At 39.6% G+C, this 18140-nt stretch overlaps 1 protein-coding gene and 1 long non-coding RNA gene across 20 annotated transcripts in view; one reads left to right on the forward strand and one right to left on the reverse strand.

Moving 5' to 3' along the window:
• Positions 1-18140, forward strand: part of LOC129779246 (sodium bicarbonate cotransporter 3) — a 125610-nt gene that overhangs the window by 96993 nt on the left and 10477 nt on the right. For 11 of the 19 annotated variants that reach the window (XR_008743607.1, XM_055786622.1, XM_055786621.1 and 8 more), the window contains 7 exons: positions 5336-5539; positions 10517-10757; positions 10818-11495; positions 12356-12641; positions 12703-13208; positions 13270-13582; positions 13642-13887. Coding sequence is in view for 18 of the 19 variants with exons in the window: in XM_055786622.1 (XP_055642597.1) it covers positions 5336-5539; positions 10517-10757; positions 10818-11495; positions 12356-12641; positions 12703-13208; positions 13270-13582; positions 13642-13887 (2474 nt within the window). In the remaining variant the exon portion in view is untranslated. The remainder of the gene's footprint in view (positions 1-5335; positions 5540-10516; positions 10758-10817; positions 11496-12355; positions 12642-12702; positions 13209-13269; positions 13583-13641; positions 13888-18140) is intronic. The other 8 variants (XM_055786628.1, XM_055786626.1, XM_055786630.1 and 5 more) reach the window with 2 other exon arrangements.
• Positions 462-17448, reverse strand: LOC129779249 (uncharacterized). The gene is made up of 4 exons (XR_008743609.1): positions 17330-17448; positions 17098-17266; positions 2540-2707; positions 462-2466 (listed from the first exon to the last, which is right to left on the reverse strand). It is a non-coding gene; the product is annotated as an uncharacterized LOC129779249 (long non-coding RNA).

Raw genomic sequence — 18140 nt, forward strand, 5'->3', positions numbered from 1 at the left:
TAAACAGGGAGGACCTCTCTACCCGTTTTTTTCGCCAGACATGACTCGTCAGGATTATAACATATTCCGGGTGATTCAAAATTGGAAATAAACTCAACTTTTGGTTAATATTGTTCAAGAGTGCAGTTAATTCTTCTTATTTTTTCTAGAAAGTTAGTTGGCTAGCAACAACTTAGTGAATAGACAAACCTACACTGAGAGGAATAGTTAATAAATACGACAAATTTTTTGGTAAAAATTACCAATTCGCTAGTCATTTTCGACCCTACTAATTATTAGTTCATTCTACCAAAACAAATTGGTAGACATAAATTTCAAACAAAATAACGGTTTGTAAATCCAATGTTGGCTCAATTTCGGGGCAATATCAATGAAGATGTTGGCCCTCATTTGTAAAGGGATAATAACAGTAATAACGATATTTATCGAACAATAAATTTTCAAATCGAAAGCTGTGTTCAAATAATTTTATTCTTATTAATATTCTAATATTAATATTCACACAAACCTTTGCAGTTTTTCGTTTTCGTTGAAGTTTGTTGTGAGCGGCAGTTGGGCCATCAGCGCTTTTCATATACCCACTTATTCACCTACGTAGTCGGACGAGAAGTCGAAACACCATTCCTCGATAATGCATGTCGTACGCTCTCCGCTCTCCTTGATGTGGCTTACGTTGTAACAACCGCAATACGTGGAATAGTGGTATTTCTACAAAATAAAATAAATATTTAGGTACAATGAATCAACAGAAACAAAATGTTTACCTCCAAATCGCTCCACTTCCACTAAAGAAATGGCGAATGCACACACACAGTTGCTAAGCATGAAAATATTCAAGGTTACTAATGCTATGAAGTAAAATTTACGAAACGTTGGTAGGGATGTACATTGAATTTGACATCAGTTTTACAAGACTTTGGTAATATGTACAAAAAATGTGTACATTTTACCAATGTTTCGATTACTAAAGATTTGGTAGCTGCATTTACTAATGTTTTCCTCCAGTGTAGTCATAAAAATTCTACCATTGTAACATCCTTAGAAAGCGTAAGAGCGTAAAACAATACATGCAATCGGAAATGTCTCAATTTGGGAAATCGAGTTTTTTTTCGATGCCAAATGACTCAAAAATGCATGAAACGTCCAGATCTGATGTCATCTCGAATAAAAAATGTTTGGCCTAAAATTAACGTAATGCGACCGCAATGGGTTAAATTCGATAATTAATTTTTAATTTTTAATTTAATTAATTTTTACCATACCTTTATTGCCAATCAGGCCAAGTCCCAGAAGGTCGATTTTCGCCGAAAATTTTTTTTTCGGGATGACACCAGATCTCGACGTTTCATTCATTTATAAGTCATTTGGCATCGAAAAAAATTTACGATTTTCCAAATTCCCTTTAATTTTTTTTATTATATCACTGAAGAAATTCTCATTTTTTACTAAATTCCCGTTACTACAATTATAAATATCCTCACATATAGAAATTGCAATTCGTGAGGTTATAAATGTGATTGTGACTACACAAATATTTTCCGTCATTTGCTTTTCTGTATGCCTGCAATAAATCGTATACTACAATAGTCGTAGAAGATGCAAATATAAATAGTGTATTTGTCCAAACCAATTCGCACGATTTGCCATCAATTTTTATCACCTCCTCTTTTGCATGTAGGGGAGAGGGAGGCAAGTTGGCGACGTTAAGCTTTGGCGAGCCCTGGATCTAGGAATAATTTTTTTTTAAATGTTAATGCTGATTCATATAGCCTGAAGTGTTTTCTATCATATTATCTATTGGATGGGCAAAAAAACTAAAAAACTTGTCCACCCAAAAGCTTTGCGCAAGAAGTGTCGAATTCGCCATCTTGCCTCCACGTGGAGGCAAGATGGCGAATGCCTGGAGGCAAGCTGGCGAATATGGTTTGGTCACCTAAAAATCAACAAAATATAATAACAATTATTTATTTATCCTTGGTTGGAACAGTGGAAATGCCATTTTCATCAACACTGTAAATGTCACACGCAGAAAAAAGATACTGAGCTCGTTTTTTTTTTTATTTGTATTATAGTGATTTTCAACTCATTTGGCTGGTTCGTCACTTTTACTTCCATTTTTGGAAGAATGTCGGGAGTGAGAATTGAACTCGGGACCTTCAGCGTGAGAGGCATGGATGTTACCACTACGCCAGATCGCCTCCACGAACTGAGCTCGTAAATCTCCCAAAGTTCGAAAAAATAAGTCACAATTTTCTTTATTGAACGCCATTAATCGAGTTGCTGAGGTATTTTCTGGCTTTCTCAACGATAGCTTATGAGCCTTCATAAACATTTCAACCCATGTCCGTCCAGCGCATGTTCCTTTGAAAGGGTGCTCTATGCCATTTTTAACCTCAAACGAATAGGCAATTCTTCTAAGCTGGACCTGAATGTGGCTTTAAGGCGGCCTTTATTGGACGACGTATCCTGAAATTGATACAGATTTAATATTTCTTGCATAAAGAACATGGGAACGCAAATGCTGAATTGAAAATCTAACCTCCTTGTCTGGGTATTTTCGTCGATAGCGTCTCAAAGTTGGTTCTGGCACACCGAACTGTTTTGAAGCACCCAGAACAGACAAACCTTCTTCTATAGCTTTCATAACATTCTCCAAACTGGTGTCCGACTAATATTGGTCTCTTTTTCGCTTATAAGTTCTAACCATCTGCAATAAAAAACCAAAAATTAACACAATGTTGCAGTTCGCCAACTTGCCCCCAAGCGACTTTTTCGATAAAATAAATTTAGCTGGAAAAAATTCATGATTGAAACTCGCCGGAAACAAACAGATTATGTACAATAGAGTACCTTTATCATGTATAAAATTATTTTGAAATTTTAACTTTTCTCATAAAGTTGATAATGAAATTTGAAAAAAATAACAAAATTTTTCTCATTTTTATTTTTCACTTTTTTTGTGATAACGTTTTCGGCAGAGTTACCGAGTACAAAGTTTGGCCTTGTTATGATGCATCTTCAGTATAAAGTAGGTGGCACTACCTTCATTACAACGGGTCAAATTACCGATTCGTCATCTTGCCTCCCTCGCCAACTTATCTCCCTCTCCCCTATATACCAGTTAGGCGCATCATATACCGCCCTGAATATGGGGTATACGGTGCTGTATAAACGCTAGTTATACGATTTAATGTTTGCTGAGCGTATAAAATGTTGCATACAGCGATAGTACGATGCTCGAACTTCCGATATACGACTCAATCCATCAATGATATCGAAAATCGTGTTTTTGCATTTTATACATTGATCATTTACAGCATATGTTTCGCATAATACCACCTTCAATCTTTTTGACCAGCTTCAAATGTTTTACAAACCCGTCGCGAGCGGCATGAGCAACCTCCACCGGCATTCCGTTCCGAATTCGGGGGAACAGAACCAAATTAGACACCTTTTGCTCGTTCACATTCGACATCATATATGACCAAACGAAGTAATCCAAGGGGTTTAGATCATAAAACTAGGAGGCCATTCATCTTTGACCAAAAAGTAGGTCAAATTTTCCCGTTCTTAACCAGATTCGTTGTTTTTGTTTACTGCACTCTGTCCTGCTGAGACGCGTGATCAACATTTCGGCACATTCTATCCGTGCTTAGCTTTACGACACTCTGTAAAACATCCGTTTTACAATATAGAGCGTTATTTTCAACGCCTTTCTAAACAGAAACAAATGGTAGTTTGCCGCGTTTTGGAACCGTGAAACCAATCTGTCGATTTTGGACATTATAAGCCTGTTGCAAACAAACAACTTTTCATCCGGGAAGACGAAGCCCAACATCCAAAACAAAGTAAAGGAGTTGTCCGTTTCTTCTTCGAAGCTCAGACGTTTTCAGGGTACCACTCCTCACAGGAAGAACAGACGCACCACTAAGTCTACAGTGACTTAGGAGAAGAGATGCCCAAACCGTTCACGAACGGTACAAAATAACAAAATAGTGAACGATCTGTCGTTCTTTTTTAAAGAACGGTAGTTCGCCACAGGAACTGATAGCGAGCGAACGGTTTGCGAACGAACTGATTCCGAACGAACTGTTTGCGAGTGAACTGTTTGGGAGCGAACTGATTGAGAGTGAACTTTTTTGAAACGAACTGATTGAGAGTGAACTGTTTGCGAACGAACTGATTCCGGACGAAAAGTTTGCGAGTGAACTATTTGGAACGAACTGATTTCGAAAGTACAGTTTGCGAGCGAACTGTTTGCGAATGAGCGCAGCTGAATTGAATAGAGGTGGAAAGCAGATTGTGCTTGACGGAATGAATGAATACAACGAGAACGCTTGTAAATAAACTAAAAAGTATAACGATATTGTCATTTATTTACAAGCAAAATACATGTAACGCTGGGCTTATTTTGTTAATGTATACTCAATTTCGAATCCAAAACTAAATTAAATTTACGTAGTTTTAAAGACAAAGCCGTATATTTTCAATTTTATATATATTTTTTTTAATTCCGCGTAGTTTTAATATATTTTCTAGAGGATTTTCTAGATATTCTAGAGGAAGTTGGGGCGATTCGTGAACTAGGTAAACATAAAATCTTTAAGTTGGAAAAATTGTTGTTGCGTTGCTTTCAATCCATTGTGTGGATTGGATTATTATTCATCATTAATTGGCTTTCTAATAAGTTGAAGGATACGCCTGTAAAAATTGTCATTTTGAGTAGCTTCTGACGTGTGCAAAAAATATTTTTTAAAAATAAAAAGGAGTGGGTTAGCGGCCGGTGAAATCGGCATTTAATTGCTTCATAGTAATAGATCTCAATAATGTTCACGCAAGAAACCGATCTCTTCATTGAGAAAATGTATATCTTTTTTCCAAACGATCCTCATTGAAAGAAATTTATGATTTTGTCGAAAGCTTCAAACCGATACTTCGTGGAAAGCGTCTCTCTCTTCCTGAATAAAATGTGCTTAAACATCATATGCCTACAAACAACCACAGCACATTCTGATGTTGTCGACAACTGTCAATTAACATTCCGTGTTTCATTCTAACCATCCCAAAGATTAAATTAGAAGAACAAATATACAAGTTACATCCTTTTTCACATCTCGCAATTACGCACAATAGCACCGGGCTCACGTCGAGCCCACCAATTGGGGCGATAACTTAAACAACTGCTGCAAACACGACATGCAAAACCCAAACATAAACACACCAAAAACATATGTTCCAATATAAACAATGCTCCGGCTTTACCGCCCTATAACCATAACCCCAATTAACGAAACGCTCCTAACAGACCCCAAACCTCCAACATCTATTTTTCCAGTTGAAGACCAGCATCAGCAACAGCAAGCTTCTCCCCAGACGGTGTCGAAAAGTGCCAGCAACGGTAGCAATATTAATGCTACCGCCACCGGCAAACCGAGCAATGGCAACAGCGGAAAACATTTGACCGTGCCTGGAAAAGCTCCCGGTAAACCCAAACAACAAAATACAATACCACATTTTCTTTCATCCCGCTTCCCTCCGGGTTAGTGTTGCGTGAACACGTAATTCAAACAACGCGTAGAGAAATTGCATTAAAAATTCCGACGACGATTCAGTTCCAATGCACATAGTGGCGCGGATATGAAAATTATTTTGTTTTGCACGAAATTACGTTTCGGATATTTTGTGATTAGGAAGCGTTTTTTAGACCTTGATTCCATTTACCAAGCACGTCAGCTGTCATTTGCGTGACCTTTTGCGACAGTATTATCATCGCATCCACCCATCAAATACTGCTGTGCCGCCTCGTCAAAATCTGATTGGAGAAAATTAATAGTTAAAATTAGTATCGCTGATTGTCGCCAGCATACCGAATCTGCATACTGGCAAACGCATTTCGTACGTTTGTAACGAAATGGTTTCCGTAATACAGAAAATTATTCTACACTACAATCGATCTGATATGACTAATAGGATTCGACAGGCAGTGCACCGATTTGGTCGTTTATGATTCATCCATCCTCTATTGCAATCATCTGCACGCATGCATGATAAAGCTTCTGCATACAATAACATTCCATTCACCTTCGGTACAATCGGGAAGAATTTGCCATAGGTCATTTCAGTGCTAATCAATAATTCCACAAAACCCACTTTCTACCTGATATTTCTCACACGTGTATTTTGCCGGGTAAACTAACACCCCAGTTGTTCTATTTTGCACCAATGTAGCAACGTTTGTAGATATAGTGCAGCCAACAGCATGACTATTTCTCTGGCGATTAGAATACTGACGTTTGTGGGGCACAAATTGTGCCAGTAAATCCATCCCTTCCCACACTCAACACACGAGGGATAGCGCCACACTTATACATGATTGGATGTCCGAAATAATCACTCATCCATGTTGAACGACCAGCGTTATCCTACGGCAATAATCTACCGTTAGCTTCAGCAACAAACAAGCGAGATTCATTTCCTATCCTTCCTATCAATTTTCCCCATGGCATCAAAGTGAAGTAATCAACTAAACTCAATCAAGGGATTACACAAACAGGAAAAAAAACAGTCCGACGCTCACAATTTTCCCCGAAAAATAACAATTTGTAACAGTCAATCTTCTGCGTTTCACGACCCCGTCATACAGGGTCCGCCAATTCAGATGTCAGGAAAGTATACATCAATCCCACGATTGACAATGATCTAGATCTGGGTTTCTCAAAGTGGTAACCCCCTGAGGTCAATATGCAATATCTTCAATTCATCTTCTAATTTAATTCAAGAAATTACAACGTGTTTACATGGCTGAATAAAGTGAACTAGAATAAAGTAATTTGAAAATAATTTTCAAAATGCTTTCCTTTCTCTTCAGTCAATTTTAATTTCGATTGTATGTATTCACAACGCATACTGAAACATCGATACTTCAATTTTCTTTTCTCGTTCATCTGTCATTTCCTTTGAATTTGGAAGCAGGCGCTTTCACTTGACGATTGAAAGTGTCCTATTCATTATCATTTGAATGGACTTCATGTCGCTTTCAGTTTCACAAGTGAAAGGACGATCAGTGCCTTCAGTTCAAAGTTTCATTCGATTTCATTTCTCCAAACTGGATTTCCCCGGACCGTCTTTCAAAAAAACGTGGAATTGTAAGATGCATATTAGGGCACATTAGTCTTTCAACCCGCGCCCACTACTGATTACGCCTGCTAATATACTGCACATTATTTCAAATCGTCGTTTTCATTAGTTTCAGTGAATAAGGTTCAAGTTTCAACGAAATTTTCATTTGTAATAAGACTCTTTCATTCGAAAAACCATTCATTTTCATTTGGCGATTTGATAATTTCGCTCCGCTGTAAACAATGAGAGGAATGGACGTGAAGCTAAGCGAGACTGTATGAAGGTGAAGTGATATTCGTGATACTGTATGAAGGTGAAGTGAACGTGAAGAGAGAGTAGCACTATTTTCAGTCTGCACGAGTTTGCAGCAAATTGAAAGGCGATATGCTCATTATTGAGCGACAATGTGTCAATTGAAGTAAAATTGCATGGCTCTGCTTGAGATGAGGCGCGAAGAGGGAAAAATATTATTCAATTTTTTATAGACCAACAGATTTTTTCTCCAGCTGGGCGAGTCTACAATGAACCCAGCAATGAAGCTCTGTTCGACATATTAAAGACAAAAATATAAGCCAAGCGCTGTAACCTCGATATTTGTGTGTCATTGGCTAAAAATAGAATGGAAGAACAAAAGTCCAAATGAGAAGAGATGATTGATTTGTACAGTAGAATTTTATTGTGAATGGTCAAATCGATTTTTCATTCGGAACTTGCTGCGAAATGTGGTTTTGCACGATTATATACCCTATACAAAATATTAGCTCATTCGAACTTCATTTATCAGTATCACAGACGTTAAAATTAGAGTTTTTTTTTGAAAAACGAATTAAAATCGCATTACTCGTCGAGATTTAATGTTATCTCGATTCCTTGGGTGATTTTTCGATTTTCAAAAAACTCAAACTTTGGCCGCTTTGCGCCACTCTCCCTCAAGTCCGATTGAGCTAATATTTGGCATAGGGTGTTTTTTCGAGGTAGAGAACAATTTTTATGGGGTAACTTTTTGAAATTAGAGATGACCATCTTCATTGGCACCCTAATGCACATAATAAATAAAATATTCAATGTAAGAATGTCTATAAATGCGTGATTCATAGACAGCATTTAGTAGCAGAAAATCTGAGTCTTAGATCGCATCAGTCTTTATTATATCACATAACACTCGATTATTTGCTCAGCTCTATGAGAAAAACGACGAAAGCTCTACTCGATTACTTCTACACGCTGGAGTTCACTGACCACCAGGAGGCTCTTGCTTAGCGAGATTTTCAGTTATTCTGAATTTGTGTTTCAACTACATGGTGATGATTTCAACTTGATTGAAACAATATTAAGATATAGGCCTTTCTGACAAAACTTTAAAAATTGAATTTAAGCAGAAAAGAATATTCACAGTCTCCCCATTTGTCAAAATTATCTCAAAAGCTTCAAGACCATGTTATATTATCATATGTCACTCACTTGGACACATTACAAAAATATTTCACTAAGATGTTTTAGGATCTTCAAAATTTTCAAATTCCTCAGTGGATAATAAATCCGTAGTCTATCACAGCCATGGAATGAGCCAATGTGATAATGCAACAAAAGTTGATTATCATCATCACAAATGAGGAACTCATGCAGGAGTACAACCAAAGTTGTCATAAGTTCTGGTTACAACGCAACATTCGTGTATAATGCACACGAAAATTTCATTGATTTTTGTTATCACAAAACCTTCATACAAATTTCCCACCACTTCTTGAATGAGTTACATGCCTATAACTTGTATCCCAGCCATTCCTGTTCTATCCGTCACCCAGTTAGCATTATTTAGAGAAACTCATGACGGCCCAGCAATGATTGCAACATCGCATTTCGCCTCTTTCATCGAGGGACATAGCAGATGCTGCGTTGCTTCGCAATGATTTAGGTTGATCTTGGTTGCTTCCATTACCGCTAGTCTGTCATCGCCCGTTTATGTGTAGGTCATTAGAAGCTTCCCATTACGGGGTCGTTTTCATTATCCTGTTAGCAAAGTATTCCCCTCAGTCGCTTCGTACAGTCTCTTACCACACGATCCTTTCTCTGATTTATTAGGATCACTACATTCCTTCTCGAGATGCCCAAAGCCCAGACATCTAAAACATCTTTCCATCCTGACTATATCATCAAATCTGACTATATTCTCACCTTCTCATAGTTTTTTCTGTTGTCAATACCTCGGACTAAAACTTTGCTGATGAAAGTATGGGACTCTCCACCATGTATGGTTTATATCTATTTTACACTTTTTTTGATAAAAACAATCTCCGAAAATTCTCGCTCCAGAAATTTTCATGATGAAATATAATTTGGAGATCTAAGATTTCAGAATTTCAATAAAACCCAAAGACCCGGTTTTGTCAAGAAGCTGAAAATGACAAGTGCAGTCGAGAAAGTGAAGAGGGTTTCTAAGGAGGACATATATGGGTAACATAATATTAAGATCGCGACTACTCAAGCTATCATAATCTTATATGCGTGAGTATACCCATTTTAATCGTCGAATTGTTTAATTTTTGAACTATATATTCTGTTCGTGTTTCAAGCAAAATTTTCTGTATACATTTTCTGTCTAATGGTATATAACAGAACATATGTCGCAATAACGATTTTGAGGAATATGCGTTTGAAATCTCTTAATGAATCGTTACATTTTTCGTAGAGTGACCCCCCATTATAGAAATCAGAAACAATCAGTCATACATCAAACATGTCCGATCAACACCAGTAGTTTTTATATGCGTTTGCTTTGCCACGTCTGAATTGGCGGGCCTGTTCAATACTAAAAGTGAAATATATTTTAAAATTATCCAAACAAAACATCCATATAACTGAGTTTCACTTTTTTCAACCTAAAAGGAATACAGGCAAACCTGTTTTTGTGCGGTCGTTTTCGGCGGGATCCCTCGTTTGTGCAACTCTTTTTGTGCGATTTTATCATAACATCGGGTCTTGAATCACACAAACTAATCCTACAAATAATAAAATCGCACCTAAACAGTCACACAAATGAGAAATCACACAAGAAGCAACCGCACAAAAAACAGGTTTGCCTGTAAAACAACATAAACACTTAAACCTAATACCGATATCTCTATAAATTGATTGTTATTGTTGATTTTTCCATTACTTTTATCTCATTTATAAAATATGCTTCATTTGCTAGACTGAAACCATTAACATGTAGACCCCAATAAACGTGATATATTTTTTATGTATAACTTGGAAAACCCCGCCCAAACTAATTTCCTCGCAACTCACGTGGAACACAGAACGTTCAAAATTATTTTCACTAATACAAAAAAAAACAAATGGCATCCTACAAACTTCAACAATCCGGCTCTAACCGAATTTGCGCGTTTGCTTCCAGGGGAGAATCTTATCCAAAGTCCCAGTAATGTCTCAATGACACGGAACGCCAGCTCCGGCGAGCTGCAGAATGGCGAACACAAGTCGAACACGCACTTCATGAGGAAAATACCTCCAGGTGCGGAAGCGAGCAACATTCTCGTCGGCGAGGTGGACTTTCTGGACAAAACGCTTGCCGCATTCCTGAGGCTGAATAATGCCTCCGTCATGGGTGATCTGACCGAGGTTCCGGTTCCCACAAGGTAGATTAATTCTGAATGTTATTCAACAATTGTTCTCCATTCATTGAACGTTCGTTGCAGATTCATCTTCATCCTGTTGGGTCCACCGGGAAGCCACAGCAGCTTCCATGAAATTGGGCGTGCTATGGCAACGCTGATGTCAGACGAAATATTCCATGAGGTCGCATACAGAGCCAAAAAGCGAGAGCATTTACTAGCGGGTGTCGATGAGTTTCTGGATGCCGTCACCGTGCTTCCACCGGGTGAATGGGACCCATCGATTAGGATAGAACCCCCGGCGGCCATACCGTCTCAGGAGGTCCGTAAACGGCCACCAGAGAAAAACCCGAAGGAAGAAATCGACGAAGAAGAGGAGGAACAGCGACAGCGTGAAGAGTCCGGACTCTCCCGAACAGGGCGGCTGTTCGGGGGTTTGGTGAACGATTTGAAGCGAAAGAGGCCTTTCTATCTGTCGGACTTCAAAGACGGGCTTTCGTTGCAGTGTGTTGCCTCCTGGATTTTCCTGTACTTTGCTTGTCTTTCGCCGATTATCACATTCGGAGGCCTGTTGGGCTCGGCTACCGGTAACAATATCGCCGCGATGGAATCGTTGGTATCGGGATTTGTGTGCGGCATCGGGTATGGTTTCTTCTCTGGTCAGCCTCTGACTATTCTGGGTTCCACCGGACCAGTGCTGGTGTTCGAGACCATAGTGTACGATTTTTGTATACGAGTTGGATGGGACTATCTGACTTTCAGGTAATTTTGATCTATTTAAAGACCGTAGTCGAAAAAAATGCAACAGATAAAAATGATCTTCAAAATTCATTTTAAGTCGGATATTTTTGAAACTCTTAGAAATGAAAAATGGGTGGATTATATCTTCGACATAACCACAAAGTTGACGTAGGATTACTGTTGACTTACCCACAGATCGATTGTCACACCAAGTACTTCTTGGCAAATTTGTCGACCTTCTTCCCCGAAATTTTTCCAGAACATCCAGGCAGGACTTGCCGATGGAAAACCTCAGACCGGGGATCTGCATGGCATCCGCTTTAATGTACGTCTCGTCGTCCATTGCGATGCATTACCGATACACCAATCACTCACGGTACAGCTTCATGGCGCCGAATTTGGCCATTGTATTCTGTTTATCGGCTCGGTTAGACGCTTTCCTTATCTTGAAGACATGCTGGATGTATCAAACGGAAGAATCGACCTTCTTGGCCACGTCCCGAAACGAAAGGTTCAAATTGCGCTAGAAGTGATCCCTCCTTGCCTTCACGCGAACGGTCGTCTTCGCTTCTCTTCCGCTCCCGCTCCGACATTTTTACCACACAGGACACGGTCGAATGGTCTACCCCAATTATTTCGTGATCCGCTTGTGGGACTGGCCTGGATTTTCCATGACCACGTCCAAACTTTTTTGTAGAAGCCATCTTGATTACCACCTGAAGGATTGTGACGAAATTTCACACATGTAAACATTACACTCTAAACAGTTTTTCCCAAACTTTTATCAAGTTTTATCCATACAAAAGAAAGTGTTGCATTTTTTTTCGAGTACAATTTTTACTACAGCAAAAGCGCGCTTTTTAACTTCTCTTTTCGGATAGATTCTGGATCGGCACATGGGTGACAATAATCCTGATCATTTTGGTCGCCATTGACGCGAGTGCATTCGTATGCTACATCACGCGATTCACTGAGGAAAATTTTGCTTGCCTCATTGCGTTCATTTTTATTTACAAAGCCGTTGAAAATGTGTTGCATATAGGAAAAGAATTCCCATTGAATACGGCAGGTGCACCGTACGATTGTTCTTGCTTACCGCCAGAGGGGACAGCACTATCAACCGATGTCGTTCACGAGTGGACGCAGTACGACAGCAGAACATGCGCGGTAACTGATAACATAGGAATACTTTGCTGAATCTTCGAATAACCTTTATTTTCATGAGCAGCTTCTTAACGGAACCCTGACCGGGAGCGATTGTTACAAAACAGAGTACGTCTCCGATGTCTTCCTGATGTCCATCATCCTGTTCATTGGAACCTACATCATTTCGGTGATTCTGAAGGACTTCAAAAATGCGCTTTTCTTCCCCGCGAACGTCCGGCAGTTCGTTAGTGACTTTGCCGTTATCATTGCCATCTTTTCGATGAGCTCGCTAGATTTCTTCACCAATGTCCCGACACCGAAGTTGGAAGTACCGCGGGAGTTTAAACCCACTATCCCGGATCGGGGCTGGCTCATTCAACCATTCCACGAGAAAAATCCGATCTGGTCCTCAGCCCTCGCTGTACTGCCCGCCCTACTGGGTACCATTCTGATCTTCATGGATCAGCAAATTACGGCTGTGATAATCAATAGGAAGGAACATAAGCTAAAGAAAGGCTGTGGTTACCACTTGGATCTGTTTGTATTGGCTGTGCTCATACAGATCTGCACAATCATGGGACTACCATGGTAAGTTTTTCCAGAGCAGTCATTACTCGGTAACCAAGTAACGTTCGGATTATGTTTTCAGGTTCGTTGCCGCTACCGTACTCAGTATTAATCATGTCAATTCACTCAAGCAAGAATCGGAAACAGCTGCTCCCGGAGAAAAACCTCAGTTCCTCGGAGTTTGCGAACAACGTGTTACCCATATTTTAATCTTTTTAACAATTGGCTGTTCAGTACTGTTGACGCCACTGCTGTCTCACATTCCAATGCCAGTATTATATGGCGTCTTTTTGTATATGGGCTCAGCATCCCTTAAGGGTCTTCAGTTCTTCGATCGTCTTTTGATCATGTTAATGCCTATAAAGTATCAGCCGGACTATATGTTTTTGAGACAGGTGAGTCTTACCTTGTCTACAGAGTAAAATTGTGCCTATGATCTTACAATTCCTTCCAGGTTCCCATCCGTCGCGTGCACCTGTTTACGCTCATACAGCTGGCCTGTCTCATCATGCTGTGGGTGATCAAGTCCTTCTCCAGCACTTCGATCCTGTTCCCGCTGATGCTGGTAGTGATGATCGGTATCCGAAAGTCACTGGATCTGGTGTTTACCCGCCGCGAGCTCAAGATCCTCGACGATGTGATGCCGGAAATGACGAAACGGGCAAACGCTGACGATCTCCGGCAGCTGGAGGATGGCGAGGTGGGCCTATATCGACGATTCATTGCTTGTTGTATCGGCGAAGAGCCTTCGCCGTCCGTTTCCATGGTTAACGTTACGAAAGTTGTAGACCCTGTGCAGAACAATAGCACCTCTAGTAGCACCAACAACACTACCACTAATCCCACCACTACAAACACCACCACAAACAATGGCCACAACGCACGTAGCAGCTAAAATTTGGTTTTAGCGATTTTAAATCTTTTTTCTGTGTAGCTAATGATTGTATCGCATTTCTGTATCTTTCATCTCCACTGCCATTTGTCTTAGCATTGAACCTTCACCAATCTATTACCCTCGCCATCGCATAACACCACCCTTCCCCCATGGTATTAGTTGTCAGGATTTTATCTGTAGGATAAAAGTGTAATTGAAAGACTAAATTTCAAACCAGAAAATTAGAAAATAATTGGCAAAGTAAGAGAAACAACTCCTCCGGGTATGATTCCAGTTCTAGCAAAATCAAATTAGCTCAATTGAAATTATTTGTCATTCGCTAATGCTGCCTCGGACGGCACAAACGAATGTTTACGTATAGTATTGAATGTATCCTGTTTTTATCAATAGACCTTGTGCTTACATTTGTTTTGCTGATCTACTCAATTGAACATCACTATTTAAACGCTTTCTGCTCATCACGTTTACACTTTCACGTCCAGAAGCTTCCACATTTTTGGCTTATTTTTGCAGGTTTTTAGGTTTTTAGTTACAGTCCTGTCCTGTATCGTTTCGTAGAATAATTGATTTTAAAATAAATTAGAACAATTTTACCATTATTGTTTGTGTTTTGGTTTTTGATTATTAGTTTAACATCTGATCGATACAATTAGAACGAATTATGTAGGATCCGAAAACAATGTGCGAATATACCAAGATTCTAAGAAAATGTACGATATCACAATTCGAATGATCCAGCGCGGCTTCTACAATTTGAAGTAGTTGGAGGCGTTTGTGCAAGATGGGCTGCTCCGTCGAAGTTGGATTTTGTATGATTTGAGCTATCCACGACCAGTGACATCTTCATAGTTTATGAAATTGTGAACAGAATGCGCTTTCCTACTGACAGGGTCTTGCTTCAGATCGAAATATCTGTTGTTTGTTTACATTTGGTGGAATAGGTTTGTTTCCGGGAAGCTAACACCTGCTTTAGGTATTGTGATATTTTGAATAGTTCAATAACTTGAATTACAACCAATTACTTTGTCAGTACAAAGTGCTAGAAGGCGATCTGGCGTAGTGGTAACATCTATACCTCTCACACAGAGATCACGAGTTCAATTCTCACTCCCAACATTCTTTCAAAAATGGAAGTAAAAGTGACAAACCAGCCGAAAGTCACTATAATAGAGAAAAAAAAACAAAGTACAAAGTACGTTATTTGTTTTCCGTGTTTCCGCATTCAATAACCCCCATCTGACAGTTCTCCTCAGACTCGTATTCATCTCTCTCACCCTCATCTAATCAGTGCCAGGATCGTATCCAGGCACCACATCTCCCCCTTTTACGATATAAAATGATACAGTTGATAATCTGCGAATCTCGCTGGCTCCGTTCGTGTTCGCGGCTGTTGCTCTGGTAGGGATACTCGAGGAAATACCCTGGGTAGCGGTTCGACCTCAAATCCCTGAAACTCATCTTTGACGGACGAAACACTTCGTTATCAGTTTTACTCGGAGATTCCTCAACTCCATTACTGGCCGACAACGGCGTTGATTCAACGGGGTCACCTTTTTGAGATGTGCAGCGTTTCGATCATATAACTTTCCACTTACAGGATCTTCTACAGTTACCCAAGGACCAGACCGAGACACCACAACGTATTTCTTAGAATTGTAGGTCATCTGAAGCCGCTTTTCTGAAGCAAGTAAGGCATCGAATGATTGAGGAGAATTGCATGCCTTGTTGTATTCTTCAAACTGACAAATTGTTTGGCGTTGTCTGAAACAATTGTGCGAAGATTTCTCTGTCTAGTAAATATTTTGTCCAATCTGGAAACTGTCTCTTTAGCTGAAATCTTATTCATCAATTGTTCTTCATTATACCGACTGTAATAATCAATTATAACGAACAAATACACTTCATCCGGTAATGTTCCATGAAAGTCAATGGCGCCCACAGCTTATTCGAAAGTGGATGGCATGACATAGGCTCTGGCCAATTTGGTAGTAGTTTAACTAATCTACAACCTTCGCATAATGTAACTCGGTGTAGTGGCTTCATGATCCATCCCTGTCTTGGGCGTTTGTTACCGGTTGTTCTTCATTGACTGACAAAGTACTCGAAGCTCTTACATTTGTCGCATTCTTCATCTCCCATTGGACACTGGAAGTCGAAGGTCGAATCCTTTTGACGGAGCTGGTTGCCTTTCGACCCAACATAGCATTCTCAGAAATATCACCAGCAGAGCAGCTGATCGTTCGAGTCTTATGCATGGCCGATTCATATGAGCTCACTATTTCCGTGACTTCAACAATTTTAAGATTATCATTTCGCAGTAATTGCTCTTTTAAATCACTTGGAACAAACAAAATAACTTTATCGATAACGCTAATGGATCTGCTCTCTTTAGAAAACTTCTTGAAGACGTATTTGGTGGACTGCTCTTGACAACGGATCATAAACATCACCAAGGTCCCTTCTGCACCCGATTTGAATATCCAGAACAGGGTATTCTCAAACGTATCGTGTTGCTTGGGTGCAAAGTAAGTGTATAGTTTTTCGATAGCTACCGCATATGAATCGATTCCGTTCTTCACGTCGGCTCCAGGAATAGGTGCAAACACTTTTTGAATATTCGGCCCGCCTTTCGCGAGAAAAATGTTTCGGATGTGACTTTTATCGGTTACACCGGTGGCCGCAACGATTAGATCAAAATTCCGCTTATGTTTAATCCAATCGTCACGTACCGTAACGCAAGGATTTGAAACTAAATGGTTCAACTTCCAGTTGTTCATCGTGACGATTCGGAGGTAGTTGAAATTGAAGCTTACTTCCATTTCTCTACTTTTACTATATTATAATAAACCTTTCCATCAATTTGTCGGTCCTTAAAATACACCGGTTAAATAAACCGCGCTAATCGACTGTTGGATACATCATCGATGCGTAACAGCTGGAGAACAGGATTATTATTTTTTCCTCCTTCAACTAAGAAAGCAATTTCTTCGAATGAGTCACTTGTAATTCCTTTACCTGTTCCAATATCAGCTGGAATTTCACTCTAGCTCCGGAAGATGCGTGTAAATCTTTTTTGTTCATTCTTTGCACGGATTTATTCCAGAAATGTTAGCTTTCGTGGAAAGTTTCCCGATGGAACGTAGTGCGTACGTGTCAATCCCGGATCTACACTTTCCTACTTCCGCTGCTTAGGACAATCCAGTAGAGATTTTTTGATTCGATAAAATGTGACCAAATGGCATCCTACCGCTTTGACAATTTCCTTCGGCTTCTTCTGGACGAGCAGCGAACTTAATCATAATCACTTCTTTGGTGTACCTACATTTGAACAAATTTACAATAGAACAATTACGATGTACCGATACAATTCAAGTAAAGAAGTAAACAGAAACAAATACACTGTAAACAGGAATAAGTCATCAGTCATACAAATTAACACAATTTTTAGATTGAAACATTTTAGCATGTTTTTGCCTGCCGCGCCTGGAGGCCTGGAAAATGTCGTTGATCTAGTCAAACAACAGACCATTTTACCAGACATTGTCGAATGACTTTTCAGCATCGAACAATCCCATTGAAGTTGTTCCAGAGAGACTGGTTTGATCCACCTGATTCTGTTCATTACTCTGACGAACTGATCCATCGACTAATCTCTCCAAAATCCAAAATCCTCGTCAGAAAGAATGTATGTTCGATGGCGCAAACCGTGCGCAGGAGTATTCATATTTTTAGAAGCTTATAGTTTAGTTTTCATCTCATCAACAACGAACGTGATGAATTATAGAGGTTCTAAACTTTTCAGTTTATTCACCTCTAAGCATCTCATTTGTATACGGAAATTGTTGGAGAAAATGATCTTGTTTCGCCTTGATCGATGGGTTGAAACGAATGGCCTACTCTCAGATACACAATATGGGTTCCGCAGGGGCAAGGGGACGAATGATTGTCTTGCGTTGCTTTCTTCAGAAATTCAAATGGCTTACGCCGAAAAAAACAAATGGCTTCAGTATTCTTGGACATAAAGGGGGCCTTTGATTCAGTTTCAATAGAGGTCCTGT

The sequence above is a fragment of the Toxorhynchites rutilus genome, chromosome 3 (genome assembly GCF_029784135.1).
Source record: "Toxorhynchites rutilus septentrionalis strain SRP chromosome 3, ASM2978413v1, whole genome shotgun sequence".
NCBI lineage: Eukaryota > Metazoa > Arthropoda > Insecta > Diptera > Culicidae > Toxorhynchites > Toxorhynchites rutilus.